Source organism: Euleptes europaea, chromosome 1 (genome assembly GCF_029931775.1).
Source record: "Euleptes europaea isolate rEulEur1 chromosome 1, rEulEur1.hap1, whole genome shotgun sequence".
NCBI classification, from domain to species: domain Eukaryota; kingdom Metazoa; phylum Chordata; class Lepidosauria; order Squamata; family Sphaerodactylidae; genus Euleptes; species Euleptes europaea.
Window position 1 is genome coordinate 621650 of NC_079312.1, and position 27317 is coordinate 648966.

The window sequence follows — 27317 nt, forward strand, 5'->3', positions numbered from 1 at the left end:
GGGGCGGCGGGGCGGGGGCGCCGGACCGAGCCCGGTTGGGGGAAGGGGGGTGGAGGAGGGCGGGGCCGAGGCAGCCAATGGGAAAAGGGCTGGGCGCTGACCGGGCTGTTGCCGGGTAGAAGAGCTCCAGAAAACGGCCCGAGCGGCAGATGGACGGACGCGCGGAGCTGCTGCCGGCCGAGCCCGACCCTCCGCCCGGGAAGGTCCCTCGTGGCCACTCAGGCTGGCAGCGGCTCCCCAGGGGGGCTCCGGCAGGGAAGGGTCCTTCCCGTCACCTACGGCCCGATCCTTTTGAACAGGAGAGGCTGGGGAGCGAACCCGAGACCTTCTGCATGCCAAGCAGAGGCTGGTGCACCGAGCCCGCCGCCCTTCCGCTGGAACTCCCGGCCACTGGAAGGTGCAAGCTGTGACCCGGCCCCAGGTGGAAAAGGCCGAGCATCCTGGGGGGGGGGGCTTTGAACAAGGGTTGGTGGTGAGAGCCCCCCCCCGCATCTGCACGGGCTCCTTTGGAACCCCCCCAAAAGAGGCACACGCCCCTCCTTCCTGGGGACTTAGAAGTACCCCCCCCCAGGCAGCACTTGTGCACAAGAATTGATGGGGGAAGAAACGACCCCGGGCGGCCTCCTGCCCAGCCTGGAGGTTGGCAGCTCTGTCTGGAGGGGGCTCCGGCGGTGGAGAAAGCCCCCCCCCCGCCTGGCAACGCCAAGGAGGGAGCCCCAGGGCCGGATTGAGGTTTGATGGGGCCCTCAGCTCTTGAAGGTCACGGGGCCCTTTAGGTGTCCAGCTGTCCTTTGTCAACAACAAATCGTTGCTGGTTTTGTGTGGAATATATGCTCGAGGGTAATTAATTTATGGACCTAATCGGGAGCGGGCGGGGCCCATTACTGACATCCTAGGAGCCGACACTACACCACACAACCCACGGTTGCTGTGTGTAGGTTTGATTTGATTTGTTTTTTATCTTATGTTTTGGAAATGTGCATCCAGTTGTTTTTTTCCTTTAATTTTTTTTGGGGGCCCCCAACAGACTGGGGCCCTAAGCTATAGCTTCTTTAACTTATACGTAAATCCGGCACTGGGGAGCCCCCTTCTACGGGGGCTCCTCCCCGTGTCCCCAAGGAAAGGGCCCCTGGAGGGGCTGGGGGTTGCCAGCTGTCGGGGGGTCTGGGTCCGTGCCCCCCGCCCCCCTGGGGGGGCTGCCGCTCTGCCCCCTGCCTCCCTCTTCTCCGCCGGGTCTTCTGGACGGGACCAGATTCTACGACTTTAGGCAGATAATGAGGGGGGGCACCTTGGCCATCTTCTGGGCATGGAGTGGGGAGGTCACTGGGGGTGTGGGGGGGAGGTCGCTGTGAAATCCCTGCATTGTGCAGGGGGATGGACTAGATGACCCTGGTACGAACCAGGGCCGGCCCTGCTGAGCCTCCGAGATGAGACGAGACCGGGCCAGCCGGGGGGGTCCCAGGTCGGAGGGCCCCCCAGGTCGGAACCCCCTCCGTCTCTCAACGACACACCATCTCCCGCAAGGAGCGCAGTTGCTGGGGCTCCTGCCCGGAGACCGATGACGCTGCCCCGGAGGGAATTCTCATTGGTGCTCCTCTGGGCCCCCGCCCGGGCCCCTCCCCGGGACTCTGGAGGCAAAAGTCGCTTTCCCCCCCCCCAGCAGTGAACAAAGTCTCCCCTGCGGGCTGGGCGGGGGTTTTCCGTGGGGGCAGCTATGGGGCCTGGCCTGGTCCTGCGAGGCCTGGTTTGGATGCTGCTGGGGGCGCCCCTGGTCTCCGGAGCAGAGAGGAGGCTCCGGACCCCTGGTGAGTGCAGCTGGGGGGAGGGGGGCTGGGAGAGACAGGCCCCTCCCCCTGGCAGCGGGAGGGAGGGAGGACCCTCTTTCTGAGGTTGAGGAGGGGGTGGGAGATGCCTCCCCTTGGCCCCCTCAGGTGCACTTTGTTAATTTACTTCATTTACACTCCCCGGGGGGGGGGGCTCCAAGTGGCTTTGCACGGCTCTCCTCCAGGTTATCCTCACAACTACCCTGTGAGGTAGGCCCACAGTGTGTGACTGGCCCAAGGTCACCCAGGAAGCTTCCATGGCAGAGTGGGGATTCGAACCTGGATCTCCCAGATCCGACTCTGACTCTCTAACCACCACACCCCACTGGTGTTATCTGTTGGGGGGCAGACCACTTTGGCCAGGGGGTGCCAACCCCAGACCCCTCGGCATGGGTGGGAGGGGGTCCGGGGAGGGGAGGGGAGGCAGAACGAAGAGGGGGGTCTCTAAAGAAGGGTGGGGGCAAAGCAGGACTGGCAGGCAGTCCCCAAGACATTTGATACCCCTCCAAAAGCCTTTTCTGCTTTTGGCACCTGGAGGACAGGGAGAAGTTCAACAGGTCAAGCCTCTCTGGAAATATCCATGCTTGCAAATGCTTCGGCCATTAAAGGCAGAGGAGCCACCGAAGAGAAAAGCAGGGAGGGGGGCAGGTCTGGGGGGGGCAGAGCGGCCAGGACCCCCCCCCCCTCAACACCACTCTTCTCTCCTCTCCGCCTCCCTCTTTGTAATATGAGCTCCGGCCAAGGGAGTGGTCTGCTCTGAGCTCCCCAAGGAAGGAAAGGGCCGTGGAGTTATCCCTGTGTAGATGCCTCCCCCCCCCCCCCGAGACTCAGAGTGGATCCCAGAATTGAAAACAGTGTAAGGACAGCGGGGAGCGCAACAGGCACAGCGACAAAGGCGGGGTTACGAAAGGAGAGAAGAACCAGGCGCTGAAAACAGTCATATTTATAAGGGGGGGGGGAATTATAAGTCCCTCTCCTTTTTTGCACTTTAACCAGAGCCCCATGCCACAAAAAATCCCCTCCTGAACACTCCTCTTTTGCACCCTGTGTGGAAGGACAGAAGACGTAGGGGCCAGGAAGGGACTGGCCCTTCCCTCCTGGCAGGAGCCACAGCAGAGAAGACCCTGTCTGAAGGGGCAGCTGCTGCTCGGACCCCTTGGCAGGGGGGTGGCCTTCAGCGGGCTCTGCTTGGGGGATGGAGCGGCCTCCGAGGGGCATCGGGGGAGAGGCGTCCCTTTAGACAGGAGGGTCCAAGGGCATGCGGGGCTTTGCAGGTGGGAGGGGGGGTCAGATTTATGCCTCTCCCAGCCTCCCTTTTGGAGTGGGGGTAGCCATGAAAGTCTCTTGCAGCAAAATACCACAGGAGCCTTTGGGGGGGGGGATCTTGCAGCCAAACCGTGTTTATTCCAGGAAGAGTTTTCCTGGGTCGGAGCTCACTTCCTCAGATACAAGAGGAGGAAGAAACCCCCCCCCCACCTCGTGTTGACAGGAAATCACCAAGGGGGAGGCGGGGAGGGGTCCCTGGAGCATCAGCCCGGTGAGATTCTCTGCTTGGGTGCTGGGAAATCAGGCGGCTTCTGGCCTTGAGAAAAGTGTCATCCAGCAGGGTGAATAAAAAACCAATTAAGCAGGAGGCCGTTGGAAGCAGGGGAGGAAACGGACCCCCACACCCCCCCTTAGAAGGAGTAGAAACGTCTCCTTGGGATCCTTGTCTCGTTGTAATTGGAAATAATCCCAGAGGAGCCTCGTTTGAAGAACTTCCCTGAACTGTTCTAGCGGCGTCAACCCTGGCCATCAGTGGGGTGGCTGACAGATGTCGCAGCCAGATTGCCCTCCCCTCCAGCTGTTCTTCCCATGCCGCTTGACCCGACCACGACCCCTTGCCCGACGTGGGTCCGCCCTCTCCGGCGCCTCCTTCTCATTCCTGTCCCCTTCTGAGCAGAGGAGGTCTCCAAGGGGGAGGCCCAGGCCTGGCGCATCAGTGTAGTCTGGGTGGCCGTGGGAGCAGTGTGCTTAGGGTCGCCAGGCCCCTCTTCGCCACCGGCAGGAGATTTTGGGGGCGGAGCCTGAGGAGGGCGGGGTCTGGGGAGGGGAGGGGCTTCAATGCCCTAGAGCCCAAGGGCCAAAGGGGCCATTGTTCTCCAGGGAATCTGATCTCTTTCGGCTGGAGATCGGTTGAGTGAGCAGGAGATCTCCCGCTACTACCTGCAGTTGGCAACCCTAAGTGCGTTGCAATGAGTGGGGCGCCGGCTGCATTCTGGGAGGCCTGGGTTCGAATCCCCCCTCTGCCCTGGGGGCGAGACACTCTCTCTGGGCCGGACCTCTATCCCACCCCCCCAATCCGCCGCCGAAAAGGACGAGGCTGCTGAGGGAGGGGGGAGGGGGGAGGGGGGAGGCCCGGCTTTAACTCGCTCCCCGCGGACACACACACACGCCCCCCCCGCGCGCCCCCAAACGGTCTTCCTCGAGGGGAGCCCCTGCGGGCCCTCCTGCTCGGAGACCGAGGACGCGGCTGCCTCTGGGCCCCCTCCCCACCCCCAGGAGCCCCCCCCCGCCTGACCCTTTTCTCATCTCCCCCCCGCCCGCAGCTGCCCACTTCTTATACCAGGAGAAGCACGAGTGCCGCTTCGCCAACGGGACGGCGGGCCAGGTGCGCTACCTGTACCGCGACTTCTGGGACCGGCAGGAGTGCTGGCGCTTCGACAGCCGCCTCGGGCGCTTCGTGGCCGTCGCCCCGCTCTGCGAGAGGGACGTCGAGCGCTTCAACCGCGACCCGCAGCAGCTGCAGTACCGGATGGCCCTGGTGGACTCCTACTGCCGCCACAACTACGCGATCTACGAGGGCTTCTTCCACAGCAGGCAGGGTGAGCTGCGCGCGGGGGGGGGGGGCGGAGCTGGGGGGAGTCCGCGGGGGGAGGGGATTCCCCTCCTCCCACCCCCCACTGGAGGGGCTCCAGGCCTTTGGGGGGTGGGGAGGGAGCGAGGGGGGCCGCTCAGGATAGCGGCTTCTCAGGCAGACCCCCCTTTCCCGCCCCAGGAGGAGTCCGGCTTGACCCCCCCCACCTCCCCACCCCTTGAGAGCACACGGGCCCCCGCAGCGCAGATCAGTGAGTCCGGCCTCTGCACCCGGGACCCCCTCCTGCCCCCCCCCAAGGGCCACCAAGGGGGGGTGTCCGTGGGTGCGTGGGGTGGGGGGGGAACCTTAGTGTAAAAAGAAGGGGGGGGAGCTCGAATGGATTCATGTTTATTTTTGTCTTTTTACATCGGACACCCCCCCCCACCCGAGATGCACCGTCACCCTTTGGGTCCCTCCCCTCCGTCCGCAGGCCCGGTGGTATCATTCCCTGTGATCTACGTGTGTCTAGTGGCACCGTCCGCTCCTCCCCCCCCCATTACCTGTTGGAGTTCTTGTTCAGTCCCAGAGGGCAGAGAGTTCTAGTTTACCAGTGTCTAGTTTCAGCTGTAGAAAAGAGCAAGACCCCAGTAGCACCTTAAAGACTAACAATTTTTTTTCTTTTTTAAAATTTTTTTAAATTGATTTTTTATAATTAAACAAAAAATAAAACTAAAATAAAATTATATTGGTTATAAATATGACTCTCACAAGAACAAATATTGATTAAAAAGACAGGATTTAATATTGACCACAAAATAAAATATTTAGGCATATGGGTATCACCCAACAATCTTAATTTATTTCAGAATAATTATACAAAACAATGGCAACAAATAGTAAAAGTTTTTTAAAAATTGGGGGGGGGGGAAATGCCATTATCATTGCAGGGGCGAATTTCAGTTATTAAAATGATGATATTGCCTAAGATGCTTTTTCTGTTTCAAAATCTACCAATATTGAAAGGTGCACAGATATTTAAAAATTGGAAGAAAGATATTTTAAATTTTCTATGGGGTAAAGAAAGACATAGGATAGCATACAACAATTTAGTGGAATTGAAAGAAACAGGAGGGCTGGGATTACCAGATTTGAGAATGTATTATCAGGCAGCTTGCTTCACCTGGTTAAAAAACTGAATTCTATTAGAGAATCAGAAATTATTAAAATGAGAGGGATTTAATTTACATTTTGGGTGGCACACATACTTATGGTATGAAAAGGAGAAAGTAAATAAAGAATTTAATTCCCATATTATCAGGGTTGGTCTACTTCAAACGTGGAAGAAATATAAAGGATTTCTAGAAAGTAAAACCCCTGGTTGGATTAATCCTGTAGAAGCTTTTATGAAGAGAGGTGTGCACTTAAATCCGGATATTGGTATCTATAGGGAAATTATAGAATGCAAAGAAGGGGTTTGGATGTTGAAAAGTAGAGAAGAGCTTAAAATTAAAGATTGGTTTATGTATTATAAATTAAGGGATATATTTAATAAGGATAATTTGACGGGGTTTAATCAAAATAAATCTAAATTTGAAATTATATTAACCAAGGGGAATAAAGGGATGATAGGAAGAGTTTATAAATTGCTGATAGAAATGAATCTAGAACACGAAAGGATTAAACCAGTGATGGTGAAATGGATGAGGGAGCTAGGTTATAATATTGATCTGGAAATATGGGAAAACTTGTGGAAGAAGGAATATAAATTTACCATCACTAATGAAATAAGAGAAAATTTACATAAAATGTTTTATAGATGGTATATAACCCCAGTATTGTTAAGAAAAATGAAAAAAGATGATAAAGGTTTATGTTGGAAGTGCGGAACTGAAAAAGGCACATTTTTACATGCTTGGTGGTTTTGTAAAAAAATTAAGAGATTTTGGAGATTAATCTTAAAGGAAACTAACAATTTGATTAATACAAAAATAAAAAAGAACCTGCTTTCTGTTTATTGGGTATCCCCCCCCCCCAAAAAAAATTGGATAAATGTGATAGAGTCATATGTCAATATAGTTTTGCAGCAGCTAGAATTATAATTGCCAAAAACTGGAAGCAAATAAATCTTCAATTAATGATTGGAGCGAAAAATTATGGATGTATATGCAGATGGCCAAACTTACAGATTCTTTACATGGTAAAGATATGGAAGAGTTTAAAAAAACATGGTTAAAGTCTGCTGCATATTGGGATAAATTGGCGAAAAAGAACTTTACAAGTATAGTTAATGAATTGTAGATTATTATTTTTTTTAAATAGAAATAATAATAGATTCTTAAACACTGTCAAAACACTTCTCCGGAAGTCCAAGGGTGGTGGGTACACGGTTAAGGTGGGTGGTGGATATTAGGGCACTATATATTTTACAAACTATATTATACAATGTAAATTTATTGGTTGTAAAAGTGCTCTTTTTGTGATTTTGTATTTTTATGTTTTCTTTTTTGTTTGTATTATGATTTTATTTTAAAAATATTTTCTGGCAGGGTATGAGCTTTTGTGCGCCACAGCTCACTTCTTCAGATACAGCTAGAATGACATGTTAGCTGTATCTGAAGAAGTGAGCTGTGGTGCATGAAAGCTCATACCCTGCCAGAAAATATTTCCAGCTGTATCTGAAGAAGTGAGCTGTGGCGCACAAAAGCTCATACCCTGCCAGAAAATATTTTTGTTAGTCTTTAAGGTGCTACTGGACTCTTGCTCTTTTCTACTACTACAGACAGACTAACACGGCTACCCACTGTGAATTAGTTTCAGTTGGATGTTGCTGGTGAGCTAACAGCTGGGGGCCTGTCAAAGTTGATGCTATACAAATAAAAGCTGTTGGGGGGATCCTGGCCTGATGCTGCATGCCTTAAAAGGGGGATCATTACAGGCCCCACCCCAAAAACCAAGGAGCTCCCCCCCCCATTGAACAGTTAGTTTATCTGAGGGTCAAATGACTGTAAATAAACAATGTCCCCCACCCCCATTTTTTCCAGGGGAAAAAGAAAACGAGGGGGGAATATTGAAATATATGTAGTACATGCATTCCAGTAAAAAAACAACCCCTGAACTTCTTACTGAGTGAACAACATAAAAACACCTCATTTACAACTCGCAGTGCAATCCTAAAGTTACTCCAGTCTAAACCCATTCATTTAATATTGTACAGTTTGACATGTTAATGACATTTAAAAGTATGTACAAGCAATTGCAAACGTATCCAGTGCTCAAGGGAAATCTGCCAACCACTGCACCCTAGGCTACCATGGCACAGGGATCTTTAATTTTTGTGATCTGAGTGTGAGGGTTCCCGACCTCTCTGTGCAAACTCCATAAAACCACTTGCTCAGACTGTATGTAGAAACAAGGATCTTTATTGGAAGCCTCAGGAGGTACGAGCCATACACTGTTAAAAGTTGCAAGTGAGCAAGACTTCTCAACTACAGAATAATATCCCCTACAGGGAGGCAAAGCAGGGAGGCAAAGGTCACACCTATGTTATGGGAAGCTACAAGACAGATGGGTCCGTTACAGACATCAATCGACCCAGAGAGCTTGTTAGGGTTATCAGATCCCCAAGGCCGAATCTGGCGAGAGGGAGTGAATCAAAGCGCAGAGCAGGGGAGGCCTCCGTGAAGGGGGAGACATTCCAGACAGGGCCAGATAGATATGGCGCCTGAACCCAGGATAGAACAAACGGTCTGAACTGCTTTTACGAGTCCAGGGGGGAGGGGGAATTGGGACCACAGTAGACAAAGACACACAGACCCTCACATTCTGCCCCCCTTAAGGCCCCCCTCCCTCGAGTCCGGGCGGTCGAGGCCTATCTGGATAGGCAATGTGAAACTCCCGAACCAGGCGAGGAGCGGCCACATGGGGAGCTGCCACCCACTCATCATGAGCGGAGCCCAGATGTTTCCAGCGCACCAAATAGAACAGCTTCCCTTTCTTCACTTTGGAGTCCAACACCTTAGACACTTCCAAATGCGTTTTCCCCCCCACTACCGTAGGAACCTCAGATTTGGGGAGAGGATGGAATTGAGGGGCAGCAACGTACGGTTTAAGCAGACTGATGTGGAACACAGGGTGCACCCCTCGAAGGGACTTAGGGAGCTCCAACTCCACCGTGACGTCGTTGATTACTCGGGTGATGGGGAAAGGACCTACGTACTTGTCACTAAGCTTTTTACAAGGCCGAAGTGAACGTAGGTTCTTGGTGGAAAGGTATACCTGCCCCCCCACCTTGAGTTCCCACCCCGGAGACCGATGCTTATCGGCTTGATCCTTGTATTTGCGCTTGGCCCTCTCCAGGTTTTTCTGTAACCAGGGCCAAGTGGTTTGCACTACCTGTACCCATTCTTGGACCTCCTGCACCCCCTCGAGTTCGGGAGTGATGTTGGGAGAACCAAAGGGTCCAAAGTCTTTCCCATAGACCACTCGAAAAGGACTGAAACCTGTGGAAGAATGGGGGGCATTATTATAGGCATATTCAGCAAAAGGCAACAGATCCACCCAATCGTCCTGGTGGTAATTGACATAACATCTCAAATAGCATTCAACCACAGAATTGACACATTCAGTTTGACCATCAGTCTGGGGGTGGTAAGCTAAAGAGAGTCCCTGCTCTTCCACCCCCATTACTTTTAGGAAGGCCCTCCAGAATTTGGCCACAAACTGGGCTCCTCTGTCGGAGAGGACCTTCCTCGGAATCGAATGATACTTCACCACATGATTAATAAACAGTTTAGCTAGTTTCTGAGCCGACGGCAACCCTGTACAAGGGACAAAGTGCACCTGTTTGGAAAACAAGTCAGTTATCACCCACAATACAGTTTCCCCCCGACTGGGGGGTAAGTCAGTGATAAAATCCATGGCAATCACTTCCCAGGGCATGGTCGGAGTCTCAAGCGGTTTTAAGAGTCCAGGAGGCTTCCCCATCCGTTTCTTGGCAGTGGCGCAGACGGGGCAGCTGCGCACGTACAATTCCACATCGGCTCTCATGCCAGGCCACCAAAACTGCCTCCGTAATAAATGCAATGTTTTAACAAACCCAAAATGACCAGCAAGTTTGGCCCCGTGAACCATTCCCAGTGCCTCCTTCCGGAGAACCTCCGGGACATAAAGTTTACCCCCCTGCGCCCACAAAGAGTCCTGTTGGTCGAGGTGCGTGGGGAGGACCTGCTGCTCCGCTTCCCTTAGCGAAGCGTTTCGGAGCCGCTGCAGAAAATCCTCCGGGATTCCCTTGGGGGGAGGGACCCCCTGTCATGAGTCAGCCTGCAGAGAGTCAGCCTGCAGAGACCTCCTCTGATGAAGAGGAGGTAGAGGCCAGAATAGAGGATCAGCCAAAGTCAGGAGATGACTCACCATGTCTGCAGCCTGCCAACTCAAGGACTCCAGTTGGACCTGACACCTTGCAACATGCAGTGTCTCCAGAGGCCTCGCCAGGGCCACTGGAGCAGAGAAGAAAACAGGTCCGTCTGGCAATGCAGCAGAGACGGCAGAGTGCTAGGCTGAAGGCTTTACAGAGGAACCTCCCCAGTAGCAGTGATGAGGAAGATCAGGGCTGAAGCACCACCTGTGAACTCAGCCTCATCAGCATCAGCTGGCTGCTACAGCAGCAGGGGAAGGGATTTAAGCCATCAGTTAGGCTTGGCTGTTGTGCAAGCAACTTGTCACCAACCTCCTTGAGTACCTGCCTTGTTTACCTGCCTTGTTTCCCTGCTATCCATTGGATTCCTGGTATCCTGACTTCTTGGACTGGCTCTGACTAACGCTTTGGACTTCCCTTGCCTGTATTGATATCTCGGACTCTGCCTTCACTGTGAATGACCTTGGACTGTTCCCCAGACTACGCTTACAGCCCTCGCTCCTCGCCTGTACCACGACAGATTGCTTGCACCCACAAAAAACGAAACAAACTCACCCTCCCTCGCTGGCAGGATGGAAGGGGCCGACGGCTCAGAGATGGTGGTGATTCAGCTCCAGCTGTTAAAGGCACAGATAACGCAGCTCACTCAAGCCTTGGCTGTGCTTCAACAACAACCGTCTGCAGCAGCCGTTGCCAACTGGCCCATCAGCCTGCCAGATAAGTTTGCCGGGGATGTGGAGAATTTTCCTACTTTCTTTGCCCAGTGCAAATTATACCTTGATCTCCGGGCCCAGGATTTTCGTACTGATAAGATGAAGGTCGGATTTGTGTTAAGCCTCTTAAAGGGACAGGCTGCCAAATGGGCCACCCCTCTGCTGCTTGGCCAGTCCCCATTGCTGGATAATTTTACTGCTTTTGAGGCTCACTTGCGTGGGTTTTTTGCCAACCCCTTGAAGGCTGAAAAGGCTAACCAGTGCCTCAGGCACCTCAAGCAAGGGAATGGGACAGTGGCAGCATATACAACAGAATTCCAGCTGCTGGCTCAAGACCTGGAATGGAACGAAGCAGCCCTAATGGACCAGTACCAGGAAGGGCTGTCAGAAGAACTGCAGGATGAACTAGCCCGAGTAGAGCGCCCTGCAACTCTTCAAGCTTTAATTTTGCTCTGTTTGCGGATTGATGGGCGGCTGGAGGCCCGAAGGCTGGCGCGCAAAAGGGCCCACCCTGGTCTGGTGGTTGGCCAACCACCCCTGCCGTCCATGACTACTGCAGGCTTAGAAACATCAGTGGAGGAACCTAGACAGCAAGGAGCTGGTAGGCCATGCCTGCCAGAGACAGAAAAGGACAGGCGTCGAGCCCTGCATCTATGTTTATATTGTGGAGGTTCTGGGCACTACGTCAGTTGCTGCCCCGAAAAAAAGGACCGTGCCGGAGCGGATGTTAAACGCCAAGCCCCAGGTCAACACAAGTCAGATGCTTTGGGACACACTGAAGGACTAGAGGGCCCCCCCAGCACCAGTCCTGGACCTTTCCTGGTCCCTGTGAAATTGCAGTTGCCCGATGGGCGTTGGTTGTTGGCCTACGGTATGATAGACTCGGGGGCCTCCCGGTGTTTCATGGATGCCCAGTTTGCTGCCCAGCATCGAGTCCCACTACAGCCAAAGACTACTCCTGCTCTAGTGGAGGCCATTGATGGACGGCTACTACGGTCTGGACCAGTTACTCAGGAGACTGAACCGCTGATCCTGGAGCTGCAGCGACACCATGAGCAAGTGCAATTTGACGTGGTCTGTATGCCCCGGTTTCCCATTGTGTTAGGGCTCTCCTGGTTGGCCCTCCACAACCCTGCCATCAACTGGGCACGTCAGGAACTGCAGTTCAGGACCCCTTGCCCACACGAAGGCTGCCCTACAGTCCTGGGGGCAGCTGCCTCTTCAGCCCTGGCCGGCCTCCCCGAGAAGTATGCTGATTACAGGGATGTATTTGAGGAGAAGGGGGCAGATCAGCTGCCCCCCCACCGGCCATATGACTGTGCCATCAACTTGGTACCTGGGGCCCCTCTGCCTACAGGTCGACTATACCGCCTCTCTGAGCCGGAACTGGAGGCGCTTCGGGACTTCCTGACCAAGAACTTGCACAGAGGATTTATATGCCCCTCTAACTCCCCAACCTCAGCACCTGTCCTCTTTGTGAAAAAGAAGAGTGGAGAGCTCCGATTGTGTAATGACTATAGGGCTCTCAACAAAATTACCATCCGGGACCGGTACCCCTTGCCCCTCATCCCGGAGCTGCTGGAACGCCTTCGAGGGGCCAAGGTGTTTACTAAGCTGGACCTTCGCGGTGCTTATAACTTGGTAAGGATCCGCCAAGGGGATGAGTGGAAGACAGCATTTGCCACTCGGTATGGGCAGTATGAATACCTGGTGATGCCCTTCGGTCTATGCAATGCTCCGGCCGTGTTCCAGCGCTTCATGAACGATGTATTTCGTGATTTGCTAGACAAGTTTGTCATCATCTACTTGGATGACATCCTGATTTATTCCCAGGATCCAGACAGCCACACCGAACATGTGCGAATAGTCCTGCACCGGCTTCGACAGCATGGCCTCTATGCCAAGCTGGAGAAGTGTGAGTTCAATCTTCCGGCTGTGGAATTCCTGGGACACCACATTTCTCCTCAGGGCATTAGGATGGATCCCCAGAAAATAGAGGCAGTACTCTCGTGGCAGGCTCCCCAGAACCGAAAGGATGTACAGCGTTTCCTTGGTTTTGCAAACTATTACAGACAATTTATTCCTGAGTTTGCGTCCTTGGCTGTACCCTTGACCAGGCTGCTGCGACCACGGGAGCCCTTCCACTGGACACCGGAGGCACAGCGGGCTTTTCAGGACCTCAAAAAACAGTTTGCTACCCATCCACTCCTGCGGTATCCAGACCCCAATTTGCCCTTCACCGTGGAAGCCGACGCCTCGAGTAGGGCTATTGGGGCCATACTTCTACAGCCAGGGACGGCCACCGGGGCCCTGCAGCCTTGTGCTTACTACTCCAGGCAGCTCACACCAGCTGAACAAAATTATACTATCTGGGAGCGGGAGTTGTTGGCCATCAAAGCGGCTTTTGAGGTGTGGAGACACCACCTGGAGGGGGCTCGACACCCGGTGGTGGTCCGGACAGACCATCGGAACCTGGAGAGCTTACAGACTGCTCGGCGGCTGAACCAGAGACAGATCCGATGGTCCTTGTTTTTCTCCAGATTTAATTTCACTGTCACATACATCCCCAGCTCCCAGAACAAGAGAGCGGATGCCTTGTCCAGAAAACCAGAATACTCGGCAGTCCCGATCCAGGACCGCCCTCTTGCTACAGTCCTACCACCTGAGAGCTTCGCCGCCATCCAGCCCAGTACCTCCCTCAGGGAACGAATAGAGCAGCAGCAGCAAATAGACCCCTTTGCAAAGAAGCAGCTCCAGGCTCTCAGGGACTCCCAAGGAACGGCACCTCCAGGCTTCATGGTACAGGGGAATGTACTCACCCACCGGGGTAGGATCTATGTGCCTCCAGGGCCCTTACGAGCTGAAGTTCTAAAGCTGGTACACGATGCCAAGCCGGCTGGGCATTTTGGCCGCTACAAGACCCTTCACCTCCTGACTAGAGACTTTTGGTGGCCACGGGTCCGGGTAGACATTAACCAGTATGTGGCATCCTGTGAAGTCTGCCAACGGGCCAAGAACCAGCCAGGGAAGCCTACAGGTCTGTTGCAACCCTTGCCCACTCCCTTAGGCCCTTGGAAGACCATATCCATGGACTTCATCACGGACTTGCCTAGGTCCAGTGGCCACACAAGCATCCTGGTGGCTGTGGACCTACTCACCAAAATGGCACACTTTGTTCCCTGTCCAGGTCTCCCCTCCGCTCGTGAAACCGCCCGGTTGTATCTCCACAATATCTTCCGGCTTCATGGGCTGCCAGAACACCTGATTTCAGACCAGGGCACTCAATTTACCTCCCGGTTCTGGCGGGCCCTGCATTCCCTCCTGGGGACCCAGGTACACCTCTCCTCAGCTCACCACCCTCAAACTGACGGGCAGACTGAGCGCACAAATGCCACGCTCGAGCAATACTTGAGGTGTTTCGTGAACCACCAGCAGGACAACTGGGTTGACCTGCTACCCTTAGCAGAATTCGCCTACAATAATGCGGTTCACTCCTCCACCCAGCAGTCACCCTTCATGGCTACCTATGGCTACAATCCCCGGTTCTTCCCTCAAGTGACGCCAGCCTCGGCAGTTCCTGCTGCCAATGACCTCGTTCAGGAACTGCAGGCTCTCCACAAGGTACTCCGGGACCAGCTACAACAGGCCAAGGAGGCATACAAGATGGCCGCAGACCGGCACCGGCAACCTGGGAAGGCCCTGACAGTTGGGGACCAGGTTTGGCTCTCAACCCAACACCTTCCTAACCTGCGACCATCCCGGAAACCGGATGCCCGTTTCATTGGCCCTTTCCCCATCGTGGAACGAGTCAACCCAGTGGCCTTTCGACTGCAACTCCCCGCCACGCTCCGGATCCACCCTGTGTTTCATCGCTCCCTGCTGGTACCTGTTGCACCCCCACACCCATTGAGGCCCTCGACACCACCTCCATCGCCTGTCATCGTGCAGGGTCATGAGGAGTTTGAAGTGGCCCAGATTTTGGACTCTCGGCGTCGGCGGGGCCGGCTCCAATACCTGGTTGACTGGAAAGGATATGGACCGGAAGATCGCTCCTGGGAACCTGCTGATCATCTCCATGCACCGGACCTTCTACGACTGTTTCACCGTACCTATCCCCAGAAGCCAGGCCCAGGTCCATCGGGTCGGGGGGGCCTTGAAGGGGGGGATGGTGTCATGAGTCAGCCTGCAGAGAGTCAGCCTGCAGAGACCTCCTCTGATGAAGAGGAGGTAGAGGCCAGAATAGAGGATCAGCCAAAGTCAGGAGATGACTCACCATGTCTGCAGCCTGCCAACTCAAGGACTCCAGTTGGACCTGACACCTTGCAACATGCAGTGTCTCCAGAGGCCTCGCCAGGGCCACTGGAGCAGAGAAGAAAACAGGTCCGTCTGGCAATGCAGCAGAGACGGCAGAGTGCTAGGCTGAAGGCTTTACAGAGGAACCTCCCCAGTAGCAGTGATGAGGAAGATCAGGGCTGAAGCACCACCTGTGAACTCAGCCTCATCAGCATCAGCTGGCTGCTACAGCAGCAGGGGAAGGGATTTAAGCCATCAGTTAGGCTTGGCTGTTGTGCAAGCAACTTGTCACCAACCTCCTTGAGTACCTGCCTTGTTTACCTGCCTTGTTTCCCTGCTATCCATTGGATTCCTGGTATCCTGACTTCTTGGACTGGCTCTGACTAACGCTTTGGACTTCCCTTGCCTGTATTGATATCTCGGACTCTGCCTTCACTGTGAATGACCTTGGACTGTTCCCCAGACTACGCTTACAGCCCTCGCTCCTCGCCTGTACCACGACACCCCCTGATGGCGGGATTGGGAGCGAGTGGTTACTGCGAGTCCCGAGACCTCCCCCCTCTGCTCAGGGGTGAATAAGGAATCCACCGGTCGATCAAAATCATTGCGGTATTGGGGAAGTCTGGAAAGAGCATCAGCCAAAGCATTGTCTTTCCCTGGCACATGTCTCAGAACAAAGCGGAACTTAGCAAAAAACTGAGCCCAATGAATCTGTTTTGCGTTGAGCTTTCTAGCTCCTTTCAAAGCCTCAAGGTTTTTGTGATCGGTGCACACCTCAAAAGGGATCTCCGCCCCTTCCAGAAAATGTCTCCAAATGGTGAGGGCATGTTTAACAGCCGCGGCCTCTTTCTCCCAAATGGCCCATTTAATCTCAGACTGAGAAAACTTCTTAGAGAAATAGGCACACGGTTTCAATCGATCGTTCACGTCCCGTTGTAAGAGGGCCCCCCCCCATGGCAACATCAGAAGCATCAACCTGAACCACGAAAGGCTTATTACAATCAGGCTGCGCAAGCATGGGTTCGGACGAGAAAAGCAGTTTGAGCGTATCGAAAGCCTGCTGGCAGTCCGAAGTCCACTGCAATTTGGCCGAGGGCAGAGTGGCGTTCGCACCTTTCCCTTTAGTGCGCAGGAGCGAAGTGAGGGGGAGCGCAACCTGGGCAAAATTAGGGATGAAGTTTCGGTAAAAGTTGGCAAAGCCCAAAAATTGTTGCAAATGCCTACGCGTGGTGGGGGTTTCCCAGTCCATTACTGCCCGAACCTTTTCGGGATCCATTTCCAAGCCTTGATGGGAAATCACATAGCCCAGGAAGGTGATGTAAGGTTGGTGGAAATCACATTTGGAAACCTTAGCAAACAGTTTGTGTTCGCGCAGCCGCTGCAGTACCTCGCGCACCAGCTGTACATGCTCTTCCATGGTCTCCGTATAAATGAGGATATCGTCCAGGAAGACCACCACCCCTCGAAACAATAGATCATGTAGAACTTCATTAATCAACTGCATAAACACACTCGGAGCCCCTGAAAGTCCGAACGGCATCACCAAATACTCAAACATTTCAAAACAACTAGAAAAGGCAGTCTTTGGTTCGTCCCCTTCCTTTATGCGAACTCGGTGGTAAGCCTCCACCAAATCCAATTTGGTGAAGATCCGGCCCTCCTTCAATTGTGCGAGAAGGTCTGGAATGAGAGGGAGGGGGTATGCATTAGACTGAGTGACTGGGTTCAGTCTACGAAAGTCAATACAAAGTCTCAAATCTCCCGTCTTTTTCTTGACAAAGAAGGCGGGGGCCGAGTAAGGAGCCTTGGACGGGCGGATAAAGCCCCGTGCTAGATTGGTGTCCAAATATTCTCGTAGCACCGCCTTTTCGTTCGGGCTCATGGGGTACACCTTTCCTTTGGACAATTTACCATCCCCCACTATTTCAATGGCAGTCTGTTTCCCTGTGGGGGGGTAATTCGTCGCACTCCCGCGCGTCAAACACATCGGCGAAGTGGGAATACTCGCTGGGAAGTTGGGGCAGGGGGGTCTCGAGAGAAGGAGCCCCCACGAGGGCTGCTGCTGGTGTGCTAAGCACCCTATCCTTATCATGGAGTTCGCATGGGTTGCGGGGGAAGGTGAGCGTCCGCTTCACCCAGTCTATGGAGGGATTGTGCCCCAGCAACCAATTCATCCCCAATACTACGGGTGCGACTATGGGAGCAATGGTAAAATAAATGCGCTCCCAATGTTCCCCTATAGCCATGACGACTGGTGCGGTGTGTTACGGGTCCCCCTTTAAAGTCACTGCCATCCATCTGGGAAAAGCGGATGGGTTCGGGCAACCGCCTCCGTCTAACGTGCAGCAATTGGGCAGCCTCTTCGCTCATCATGGTTCGGGCACAACCGAATCCACCAGGGCCGTGAATTCTAACGTGGGTCTCCCTTTAGGTAGGGAGAGTTTGACTTTAACATGCACATTGGCCTCTTGAGCGCTTACCATTAGTGGAGCTCCTTGCACAACGTTCAGAGCGGTCTGCTGAGGAGCCCCCCTTACAGCAGACCGACGGCGTTTTTTGCCGGCAGGTCCCAATCCTCCTCCTCGCTGGAGGAAGTGGTTGTGGTATTTGTAATCCGTGACTCCGATGAGTCAAAGGCTTCCTTTGTAATCCGTGGCCCCAGTGGGCCGGTGGTGTCCGAGGCTTCGACCTCGGTGCGGGTGTGCAGGGCCGAGGGCGCGCTGCGTCGGCTCGGTGTCGGTGCGCCGCTCCGGCGGCGAGGTTGCCCCTCGGGAGGGGACTTCGCAGGTTCGGTTGTGGTCGGACGAGTCGGTCCCGGACGTCCGGGTCGAGAAGGGCATTGAGAAGCAAAGTGTCCCTTTCCCCCGCAAACGAGACAGACCCCGCTCTCAAAGCGCCGGCGGCGCTCGGCCATGGAGGGTCCACCCCCCGAGGGGGTGCGAGAGTCCTTTGGGCCGCTGGGTCTGTCCCCACGGGTCTTGGTCTCTCGTCCGGTGCGTTGCTGGGACAAGAGCAGCAGTTGCTTTCGGTTCTCGATGTCGGCGGCATGGCGAACCCAACCTTCAACATCGGGAGGGTTGCCCTGCATGAGAGCCCAGTGTTGCAATTCCGGGTTCAAACCTTCGCGGAAACACTGCACCCTGGTAGCTTTGCTCCAATCTAAAACTCGACTCGAGAGCGACTGGAACTCACTAGCATACTGCGTGACAGTTTTAGTCCCTTGGTGCAATTGTTGCAAGGCAACCTTGGCTCGCTCACCCAAATGCAGGTCCTCAAAGCGGCGTCGAAGGGCGACCATGAAGTCATCGAGGCTTCGCAAAATCGGGGAGCTAAGTTCATACTGCTGTACCATCCAGGCGGCCGCCTCCCCTTGTAGGAGAGAGGCGACGTATTGCACCCGGGAGTCCTCCGAAGTAAAAGTCCGGGCCTGTTCGCGCATAAAAATGTCCACTTGCACCATAAAAAATGTTAGCTGGTCGCTTGACCCGTCATACGTGATTTTCAAATCTCTGCCGGCCGGTGGAGCGGGGCGGATGGGAGGTACTGGGACCGCGGGTGGTTGCTGTCCTCCATCCGGCGGAGTCACGGGTGGAGTCTGAACTTTCAGAGCGTCCATGGCTGCGGCCATCTCCAGCATCACTGCTTGCATAGTATCCATCCGTTCCAACAAGTCCTGGCGCTCAGTCTGCCAGCGTAGCCGCTCCTCATCCATCTGGTGAAGTAGCAGGGCTTCCTTCCGGGCGGGATCGTCCTCGAACCCCGACCCTTGAACCACAGTCCGCCTAGACTGTACGTCGCTCTTCGAGAGCGACCAATGCTTGGGAGTTTCCAGCCAGCTCTCCAAGCGTGTTTTCTTGAGCTTTGTTCCCAAACCTGATCTGGAGTCGTCTCCACTGGGCGTCTTCCCAGTCGACTCCCCTTCCGAGGGGGGTAGGTCAGGTCTTTTGGGTACAGCGTTGTCCTTCAGGTCGCCGTCGTCCGGCTTGCTGTTGTCATCCCCGTTGCCCGCCATAGCTGTCCAGGAGCGGTACAGGAGCAGGTCAACGTGGCAGGGACTTGCAACTTAATGTGATGGTTCCCGACCTCTCTGTGCAAACTCCATAAAACCACTTGCTCAGACTGTATGTAGAAACAAGGATCTTTATTGGAAGCCTCAGGAGGTACGAGCCATACACTGTTAAAAGTTGCAAGTGAGCAAGACTTCTCAACTACAGAATAATATCCCCTACACGGAGGCAAAGCAGGGAGGCAAAGGTCACACCTATGTTATGGGAAGCTACAAGACAGATGGGTCCATTACAGACATCAATCGACCCAGAGAGCTTGTTAGGGTTATCAGATCCCCAAGGCCGAATCTGGCGAGAGGGAGTGAATCAAAGCTCAGAGCAGGGGAGGCCTCCGTGAAGGGGGAGACATTCCAGACAGGGCCAGATAGATATGGCGCCTGAACCCAGGATAGAACAAACGGTCTGAACTGCTTTTACGAGTCCAGGGGCAGGGGGAATTGGGACCACAGTAGACAAAGACACACAGACCCTCACACTGAGACATAAGGGAAAAAATAAAAGTTGAAGGTAGAAAAAAAATCTGTGGTCAACAAAACAAAGGGTAGGAGAAAGTTTCCTTCCCAACCTTGTATATGTCTACAGTATAAGGTGGTGGTTGTTTTTTCCACTTTTCCTCAAATTTTGAGAGTTTTTCCCCTGAAAAAAACCCGAGAAACCCCACAGGCATTTTACAGGGTCAGTCCTGGTTGGTACTTGGATAGGAGACCTCTGAAGAAGGCCAGGCTGGTGAGGTGGAGACAGACGATGGCAACCCCCCCTCTCAACCCCCTCCCAACCAGCCAAACCCCCTCCCAGCCTTGAAAACCCTCCACTGGGGGCCGCCCTAAGTTGGCGACAGCCTCTTCTTCATTGTCAGTGCAGATGTTTCCACGCTAGATGTTATGAGTGTCATAAAACCTGGCCTGAAGATGCATTTTACTCATTCTAAAAGAGAAAATATCTCCCAGGAATTTCTTTTCAGTGTTCTCCCATTCCCCCCCATCAGAAAAACTGGGGGGGGGGAGGTTTCTTAGCTTTCCCCGGGCCCTCCCATCTCTGGGCACATGGACTGAAAGAGAAAACACGGCTCCACCACCACGTGGCCCCCCTGGGCAGCAAAAACAGGGATCCTGAAGCTGAAGTCAACCAAATTTGCCAGTAATGTGTGCCTCCCCCCCCCCCCATCACAGGCTTGGGTCAGGAAGGCAGGTCGATCTGCTTGAGGACTTTGGGATCAGTCTGTCCTGGCAGGGGTTTCCCTCCCCCACCCCAAGGAAACGGATCGTAGCCTGGGGGTGCTCCTGGATCCTGGCCAATGGTTGGGGGCTCCGGTGTCCTCCGTGGCATCATGTGGGGCCTTTAATCCTGAGAAGCCTGATCTGGCTGCAGTGATCCCTGCATGGATCCCGTCTAGCTTAGACTAGTGTAATGCAGTCTTCATGGGTCTCTGCCTGTCCAAATGGTGCGGACACTGCAGCTTGTCCCAGTGTCAGTGTTGTGTATGTGTGTATGTAGGCGTATGGATTAAGGGGAAACAAGCACCCAGTGTTGGAGCAAGGGGAAGAAACAAGCACCCAGTGTATGCATATATGGATCAAGGGGAAACAAGCACTTGTAGAGCTTGGAGTTCCCCGGGCTCCTGAACTGTATGTTCCTATTGGCTACCGGGGTTACCCTCCCCAATCACCGACTTGGGGGGGAGTGGCCACGGGCCAAGTGGGCATATAAGCGGGGGTCCGGTCACAGTAGTTAGTTCTGTCCTGCCTGTTCTTAATAAAGTGTTTGCTGCTGGAACTCCGTCTCCATTCTTCGCGTATCGCCCACACAACTTAACAGTCAGGGAGTGGGAGACAGGGATCGTATCCCTTTGGCACTGAAAAAGCTGCCCTTGGTGACCCCTCAGTTTCTGGGCACAATTCCGAGGGCTGGTTCTTCCCATTAAGGCCTAAACAGCCTGCGGCCAGGGTCCCTGAAGGACCGTCCCCCTCCCACGCTATCCAGCCCACCAGTTCAAGATCTGCCTCTCAAGCCCTGCTCTCTGTGCCCCCTTCTTCAGAGGTCAGGTGGGTGGCATGATCAGAGACGGGGCTTTTTCTGGGGTGGCCCCTTGCCCGTGGAATGCCCCTCCCCCTGGAGGCTCACCCAGTGCCCAGCTCAGGCTCACTTAGGGCCCAGGCCAACGTGTTTTCTGCTCACTCAGTCTTTCAATTAGGGGGTTGAACTTTTAAAATCACTTGCTAGTGTGCCTTTAGCCTGAAATTGTTAAAATCATTTTAAGGGGATGGACAATTTTTAACATTCTCTGGCTACATTTTTTAAGTCTGACTTTTAATGTTTATTTTTATTGTCTTGTCTTGTAGGCCACCTTGGGCTGGTTCCCTAGGGGAGGGAGGCACGAAAACTACCTAAATGAATGACTGAATAAGAACTGGTTTGGTAGAACTGAGCCCTGGAAAAGTTAGTGTAGCAGGACAGGGGGTCCCAGAGGACAGAACAGACACCGGGAGGCTTCAGGAGATATTGCCCCCCCCCTCTGCAAGTGGGCCCTGAACGGGGTCATCCCGCCCCACCCTGAACTGTTCTACGTCTCTCTTGATCAGGTACCGCCTGGTGGGCTCCTGTCTGTTGGTGGTGAGGACAGAAGCATAGGCACACTGGTTTATTTGGGCACCCCGTTTCACTCCTGGGGGCAAACCCTGTATTCTCAGAACATCCTTCCAATTCCCTAAATCGTTCTGCCAGCTGGAATCTCCTTGATCGGCAGACTTGTTTGCTCCAGACTGTTGTGGTTCCATTGTATGGCACCTTCTTGGTCAGAGCCCTGGGTTTCCTCTGTGCCTTCAGGCCTTTCCGTTTCCTCAGCACCTTCCTGTGTAATAGTGGTAACAAGACAGGAAGTCCTAGACCATCTAGACAAACTGCCAACTAACAAGTCACAGGGACCAGACGGTATTCCTCCTAGAGTTCTCCTAGAACTCAAATGGGACATTGCTGAACTCCCGACAAAGATATGTAATATGTCCCTTCGGTCAGCCTCTATACCAGAGGACTGGAGAATGGCCAATGTAACACCCATTTATAAAAAAGGTTCCAGGGGGGACCCAGGAAATTACAGGCTAGTTAGCTTAACGTCTGTTCCTGGTAAATTAGTGGAAAGCATTATTAAAGATAGAATTGTCAAGCATATCGAAGGGCAAGGTCTGCTGGGCAAAACCCAACATGGCTCCTGTAAGGGTCGGTCCTGTCTCACTAACCGATTAAGAGTTTTTTGATAGAGTCAACAAGCATGTGGACAGGAATGAGCCTGTGGATATTGTGCATTTGGATTTCCAGAAGGCTTTTGACAAAGTCCCCCACCAAAGACTGCTAAGCAAACTTCATAGTCACGGGTTAAGAGGACAAGTCCTCTTACGGATTGAGAACTGGCTGAAAAACAGGAAGCAGAGAGTAGGAATCAATGGTCAGTTCTCACAGTGGCGGGATGTGAGCAGTGGGGTCCCTCAGGGATCTGTGTTGGGACCGGTGCTTTTCAACCTGTTCATCAATGACCTGGACTTGCAGAAAGCATTGGAGCAACCCCCTCCCCAAAGGCAGCCCTGGGAGAAGAAGACAGGGCCTTGGGTAGAACAGAGTCAGCCATGGATCAGAACTGGAACAGAAGAATGCTCCAACACTGGTATCTCTCTCTTCTCAACCTGTCTGTGCTTCTCTGGCTCTCTTGCATCTCTGAACAGTTTTCCCCTCTTCTTCCCTCCCTCCCCACTTCCAGTTCAGCCCCTGGTGAGGATCTCCCCCACCAAGGCAGAGCCCCTGGCCCACCATACCCTCCTCCTCTGCACGGCGGCAGGATATTACCCCTCGGAGGTGGTCATCAAGTGGCTGAAGAATGGGCAGGAGCAGACTGAGGGGGTGGGGTACGCAGATGAGATCCAGAACGGAGACTGGACCTTCCACGCCCAGGCCATGCTGGAGACGGTGCCCAAGCGGGGGGACGTCTACGCCTGCCAGGTGGAGCACAGCAGCCTGACTGACCCCATCACTGTGCAGTGGGGTAAGAGACTCTAGGGCTTCCCCTTTCCCTACAGACACACAACCCCTCGAAGTGGGTGGGAGTTCCAAGGACTTGTGTCAACTGACCAGTTCAAGGTGCAGCAAGACCCTCACCCTTCTCAAGGACTCCCCCCTTCCATGAGTGAGCAGAAGCCCCTCCCTAGTGTGGGATGAAGCCCTTGCCAGGGGGTAGCACAGGGTTCCCCAACGTGTTGCCCACAGGTGCCATGGTGCCCACAAGCAACTTTCCAGGTGCCCACTGCTTGTTTTTAGAAAGTGTGTGGCTCCGCCTCCCGTGGCAGCCATCTTGTGGTTGCGCCCACCAACCTTCTGCCTGAATTTCAAAGGTGCCCGAGGGCTCAAAAAGGACTGTGACCCTTCCCCCGGGGGTAGCCCCTGGACCAGATCCCCTCTGTGAAATCGGTGGGATGAGAGGCCAAATCCCGCCCCGATCCGTCTCCTCACAGGAGGCTCCTTCTCTTCCTACAGAGCCCCAGACGTCGGACTCCGCCAAGAGCAAAGTGTGGACGGGAGCCGTGGGGGCCGCGCTGGGGGTGGCCTTTGTGGCCGGGGGGCTCTCCTTCTACCTGAGGAACAGGAAAGGTAAGGGGGAGGGGGCTGGATGGGGGAGGGGCTTGAAGAAACTGGGGGAAGGGCGCACACTCCCCATCCCTTGGAATCTGTCCACGATTGGACCGACTTGATGGGGAAATGAAGAAGCCCGGCCCCATAAGGGTCTCGCTTCTTTGTGGGGTGGCTCTTTTCTTCTCACTGCCTGTTTTGGGGGCTGCCATTTCTAGGCCAACAGGAAGACCCCGAATGGTGCAGGAGGACACCAAATATTTTAATGTGTTCAACAGTTTGGCCTGCTTCAAAAGAGGGCAGCCAAGAGGGCCAGGGGGGTTGGAGTCCCTTCCCTGTGAGGAAAGGCTGGAGAGTCTGGGAACTTCTCAGTTATGGAAAAGAAACAACTAAGGGGAGGATATGATGGAAGTTCATAAACTTATGCTTGGGGTGGAGAGAGTGGAGGGGGAAAGAGTTTTAAATAGTAAAACTCAGGGGCAGCCCATGAAGTTGTTGGGAAAGAGGTCCAGGGCAGACGAAAGGACACACCTCTTTCCTCTGTGGATAGGTAAATTGTGAAATTCGCTGCTAGTGGACTTAGTGATGTCTTTAAGCACAGATGGTTTTAAAAGGGGGTGAGACACATTCTAGATGGAGAGGTCCTATTGCGGTTAGGTGGATCTGTAATTGGTTGAACAGATCGCACCCAAAGAGTGCCTGTTAATGGTTCCTCATCCAGTTGGAGAGGAGGGACTAGTGGAGTTCCTCAGGGATCTGTGCTGGGCACTGTGTTGTTCAACATCTTTATAAATGATTTGGATGAAGGCACAGAGGGGATGCTTATTAAACTTGCAGATGATACTAAATTGGGATGGGTAGCAAATTCTGTAGAAGGCAGGGCCAAGATACAGGATGATCTTGACAGGCTGGAGAATTGGGCTAGAACTAATAAAATGCACTTCAGCAAAGTCAAATGTAAAGTTCTGCATTTAGGTAGGAAAAATCAAATACATAATTATCAGATGGGGGAGACTTGTTTGAGCAAGATGGGGGAGACTTGTGTGTGTGAAAAGGATCTTGGGGTCTTAGTAGACCAAACACTGAACATGAGTCAGCAGTGTGATGCTGTAACTAAAAAGGCAAATGCAGTCTTGGGCTGCATCAACAGAAGTATAGTGTCCAGATCGCTCGAAGTGATGGTATCGCTTTACTCTGCTCTGGTTAGACCTCAACTAGAGTACTGTGTTTAGTTTGGGCACCACAGTTTAAGAAAGATGTAGACAAGCTGGAATGTGTCCAGAGAAGGGCAACAAAGATAGTGAGGGGTCTGGAGACCAATCCTATGAGGAAAGGTTGAAGGAGCTGGGTAAATTTAGCCTGAAGAGGAGAAGACTGAGAGGGGATATGAGAACCATCTTCAAGTACTTGAAGGGCTGTCATATAGAGGAGGGTGCCGAGTTGTTTTCTGTTGCCCAAGAATGTCGGACCAGAACCAACGGGTTGAAATTAAATCAAAAGAGTTTCGGTCTAGACATTAGGAAGAATTTTCTAACAGTCAGAGTAGTTCCTCAGTGGAACAGACTTCCTTGGGAGGTGGTGGGCTCTCCTTCCCTGGAGGTTTTCAAGCAGAGGCTGGATGACAATCTGTCAGCAATGCTGATTCTATGACCTCAGGTAGATCATGAGAGGGAGGGCAGGAAGGGTTGCATCAGTGTTTGGCTCTCATGGCCATATCTTGCATGCCCAGGGAAATGTTGATTGCCACTTTGGGGTCAGGAAGGAATTTGTCTCCAAGCCAGATTGGCCAAGGATCCTAGAAGGGATTTTCTTTTGCCATTTTCTGGCATGGAGGTCACTGGGTGTATGTGTGTGTGGAGACAGTTGTGAATTTTCTGCATTGTGCAGGAGGTTGGACTAGATGACCCTGGTGGTCCCTTACAGTTCTATGATTCTATGGTTCTAGGTAAGGCAGGATGTGTGTGTGTTAAGTGCCGTCAAGTCGCTTCCGACTCATGGCGACCCTATGAATGAAAGTCCTCCAAAATGTCCTGCCTTTGACAGCCTTGCTCAGGCAGGATAGAAATGTTTAAATAAATAAATGGAATAAATTTCTCTCTTGCAGCGAGTCCTCTCCAACCTCCCGCAGGTAAGTCACTCCGTTTATTTACGGTCCGCTTTTCTCTCTGAGACTCCAGGCAGATGAGAAAGATAGAAATTAGACACGGGTAACCAAAAAGGTTGACAAAAAATAGACAAGAGTAAACATGGGTTACATACAAAAAATTTACAAAGCTGAATACATTATCAATCATAAAAAATATCCTTAAAACCAAACAAATAGTACTTTTTCAATGATATAAACTGTAATTTACGCACACTATAAGGAGCAATTATTCAAAATATTAAAATATCAAATGTAACAATTCTGACCAACGTGTAAAACTTTAAAAAAGAAGAAGAAGAAATAGGGGAAAGGGGGGGAACCTTCAGGTTAATAAGAACCACATATAAGAACCAGGGACTGTTAATTAGTTCGACAATCCCCTCCCCCTTCATTGTTGGAATAACATCGGACCCCCCAGCATCCTTTTGCAGATGGTTCTTATATCTGGTCCAAATCTCGAAGACATAATAAGGAAGAATTCAGTGTCAGAAAACATGCAGATAAACAGATTTAGGAAATTAGAAATGAATAATTTTTTTAAAAAAGACAACTGTAGGAATTACTTTTAGGGAGCAAGGTCAGAATGGATCCTCGCTCTATGGGGTGTACCCATCCACATTCACGAAGCGGATGGTAGCCAACAGTTCCCATTGTCCAGACTTATATTAGGTTGTGAGAGGACGGAAGATGATGCGATCATGAATAATTACTGATGAACTGGCCCCTACTTTTTATACGTGTATTTTTAATGATTTATAATGTATTAAACTTTTGTCCGTTTTGTGTACGTAACCCATTGTGATTCTGTCCATCATTAGGTTTTTTTTGTCAGTCTTTTTGGTCACCTGTTGTTTCTGGGTTGAAGTTTTTTCTTCCCCTTTTCGTTTGTGTTTTACCGTATAAGACGTGGAATCTAAGAATGCAAAAACCAGGTGACATAAATTGGACAATAGCGCAGTAAAACCTGTGTGAGACAGACTCTCCCCTCCCTGTGTGTGTGCGTGTGCGTATGGATTTATCCTGCCTTTCTCAGCCGCCCTGATCCTGACTTTAGTAGGGGTGGGAATAATAAATAATAATGTCTCTAAACATCTGTCCAAAGTAGCTCAGTAACATTTAAAAGGGCCCCACAACATGACAGGACTCAAGAGTCTAAAAAACATTTGCTGTAAGTTGGATCCAGTCCACAGATGTTCTCTGCAGCAAATCTGAAGGGGGAGAAACAGTATTGTTATCCCCTTGTTGGCTCAGGTGTGTGGCTCAGGGGGTCTCCGGAGGTTTCTGCCCCCCCTCCCTGGGAATTGACCCTCCGCTTCTGACTCCTTCCCCCTTTCTCCCTCTCTCTTGACAGCCCTCATCAGTTAACCCTTCCTGACCCAGGATGCTGCCTGTGGAAAAGCATTTTTGCCGCTTTG

The 27317-nt window shown here is 52.7% G+C and overlaps 1 protein-coding gene across 1 annotated transcript; it reads left to right on the plus strand.

Annotated features, from left to right (window-relative positions):
• Positions 1-1714: 1714 nt before the first annotated feature.
• LOC130493206 (H-2 class II histocompatibility antigen, E-S beta chain-like) lies at positions 1715-27267 on the plus strand. The gene is made up of 6 exons (XM_056866906.1): positions 1715-1805; positions 4412-4687; positions 22894-23175; positions 23664-23777; positions 25861-25884; positions 27254-27267. The coding sequence occupies exons 1-6, from the start codon at positions 1715-1717 to the stop codon at positions 27265-27267; spliced, it is 801 nt and encodes a 266-aa protein (XP_056722884.1).
• The last annotated feature ends 50 nt before the right edge of the window (positions 27268-27317 follow it).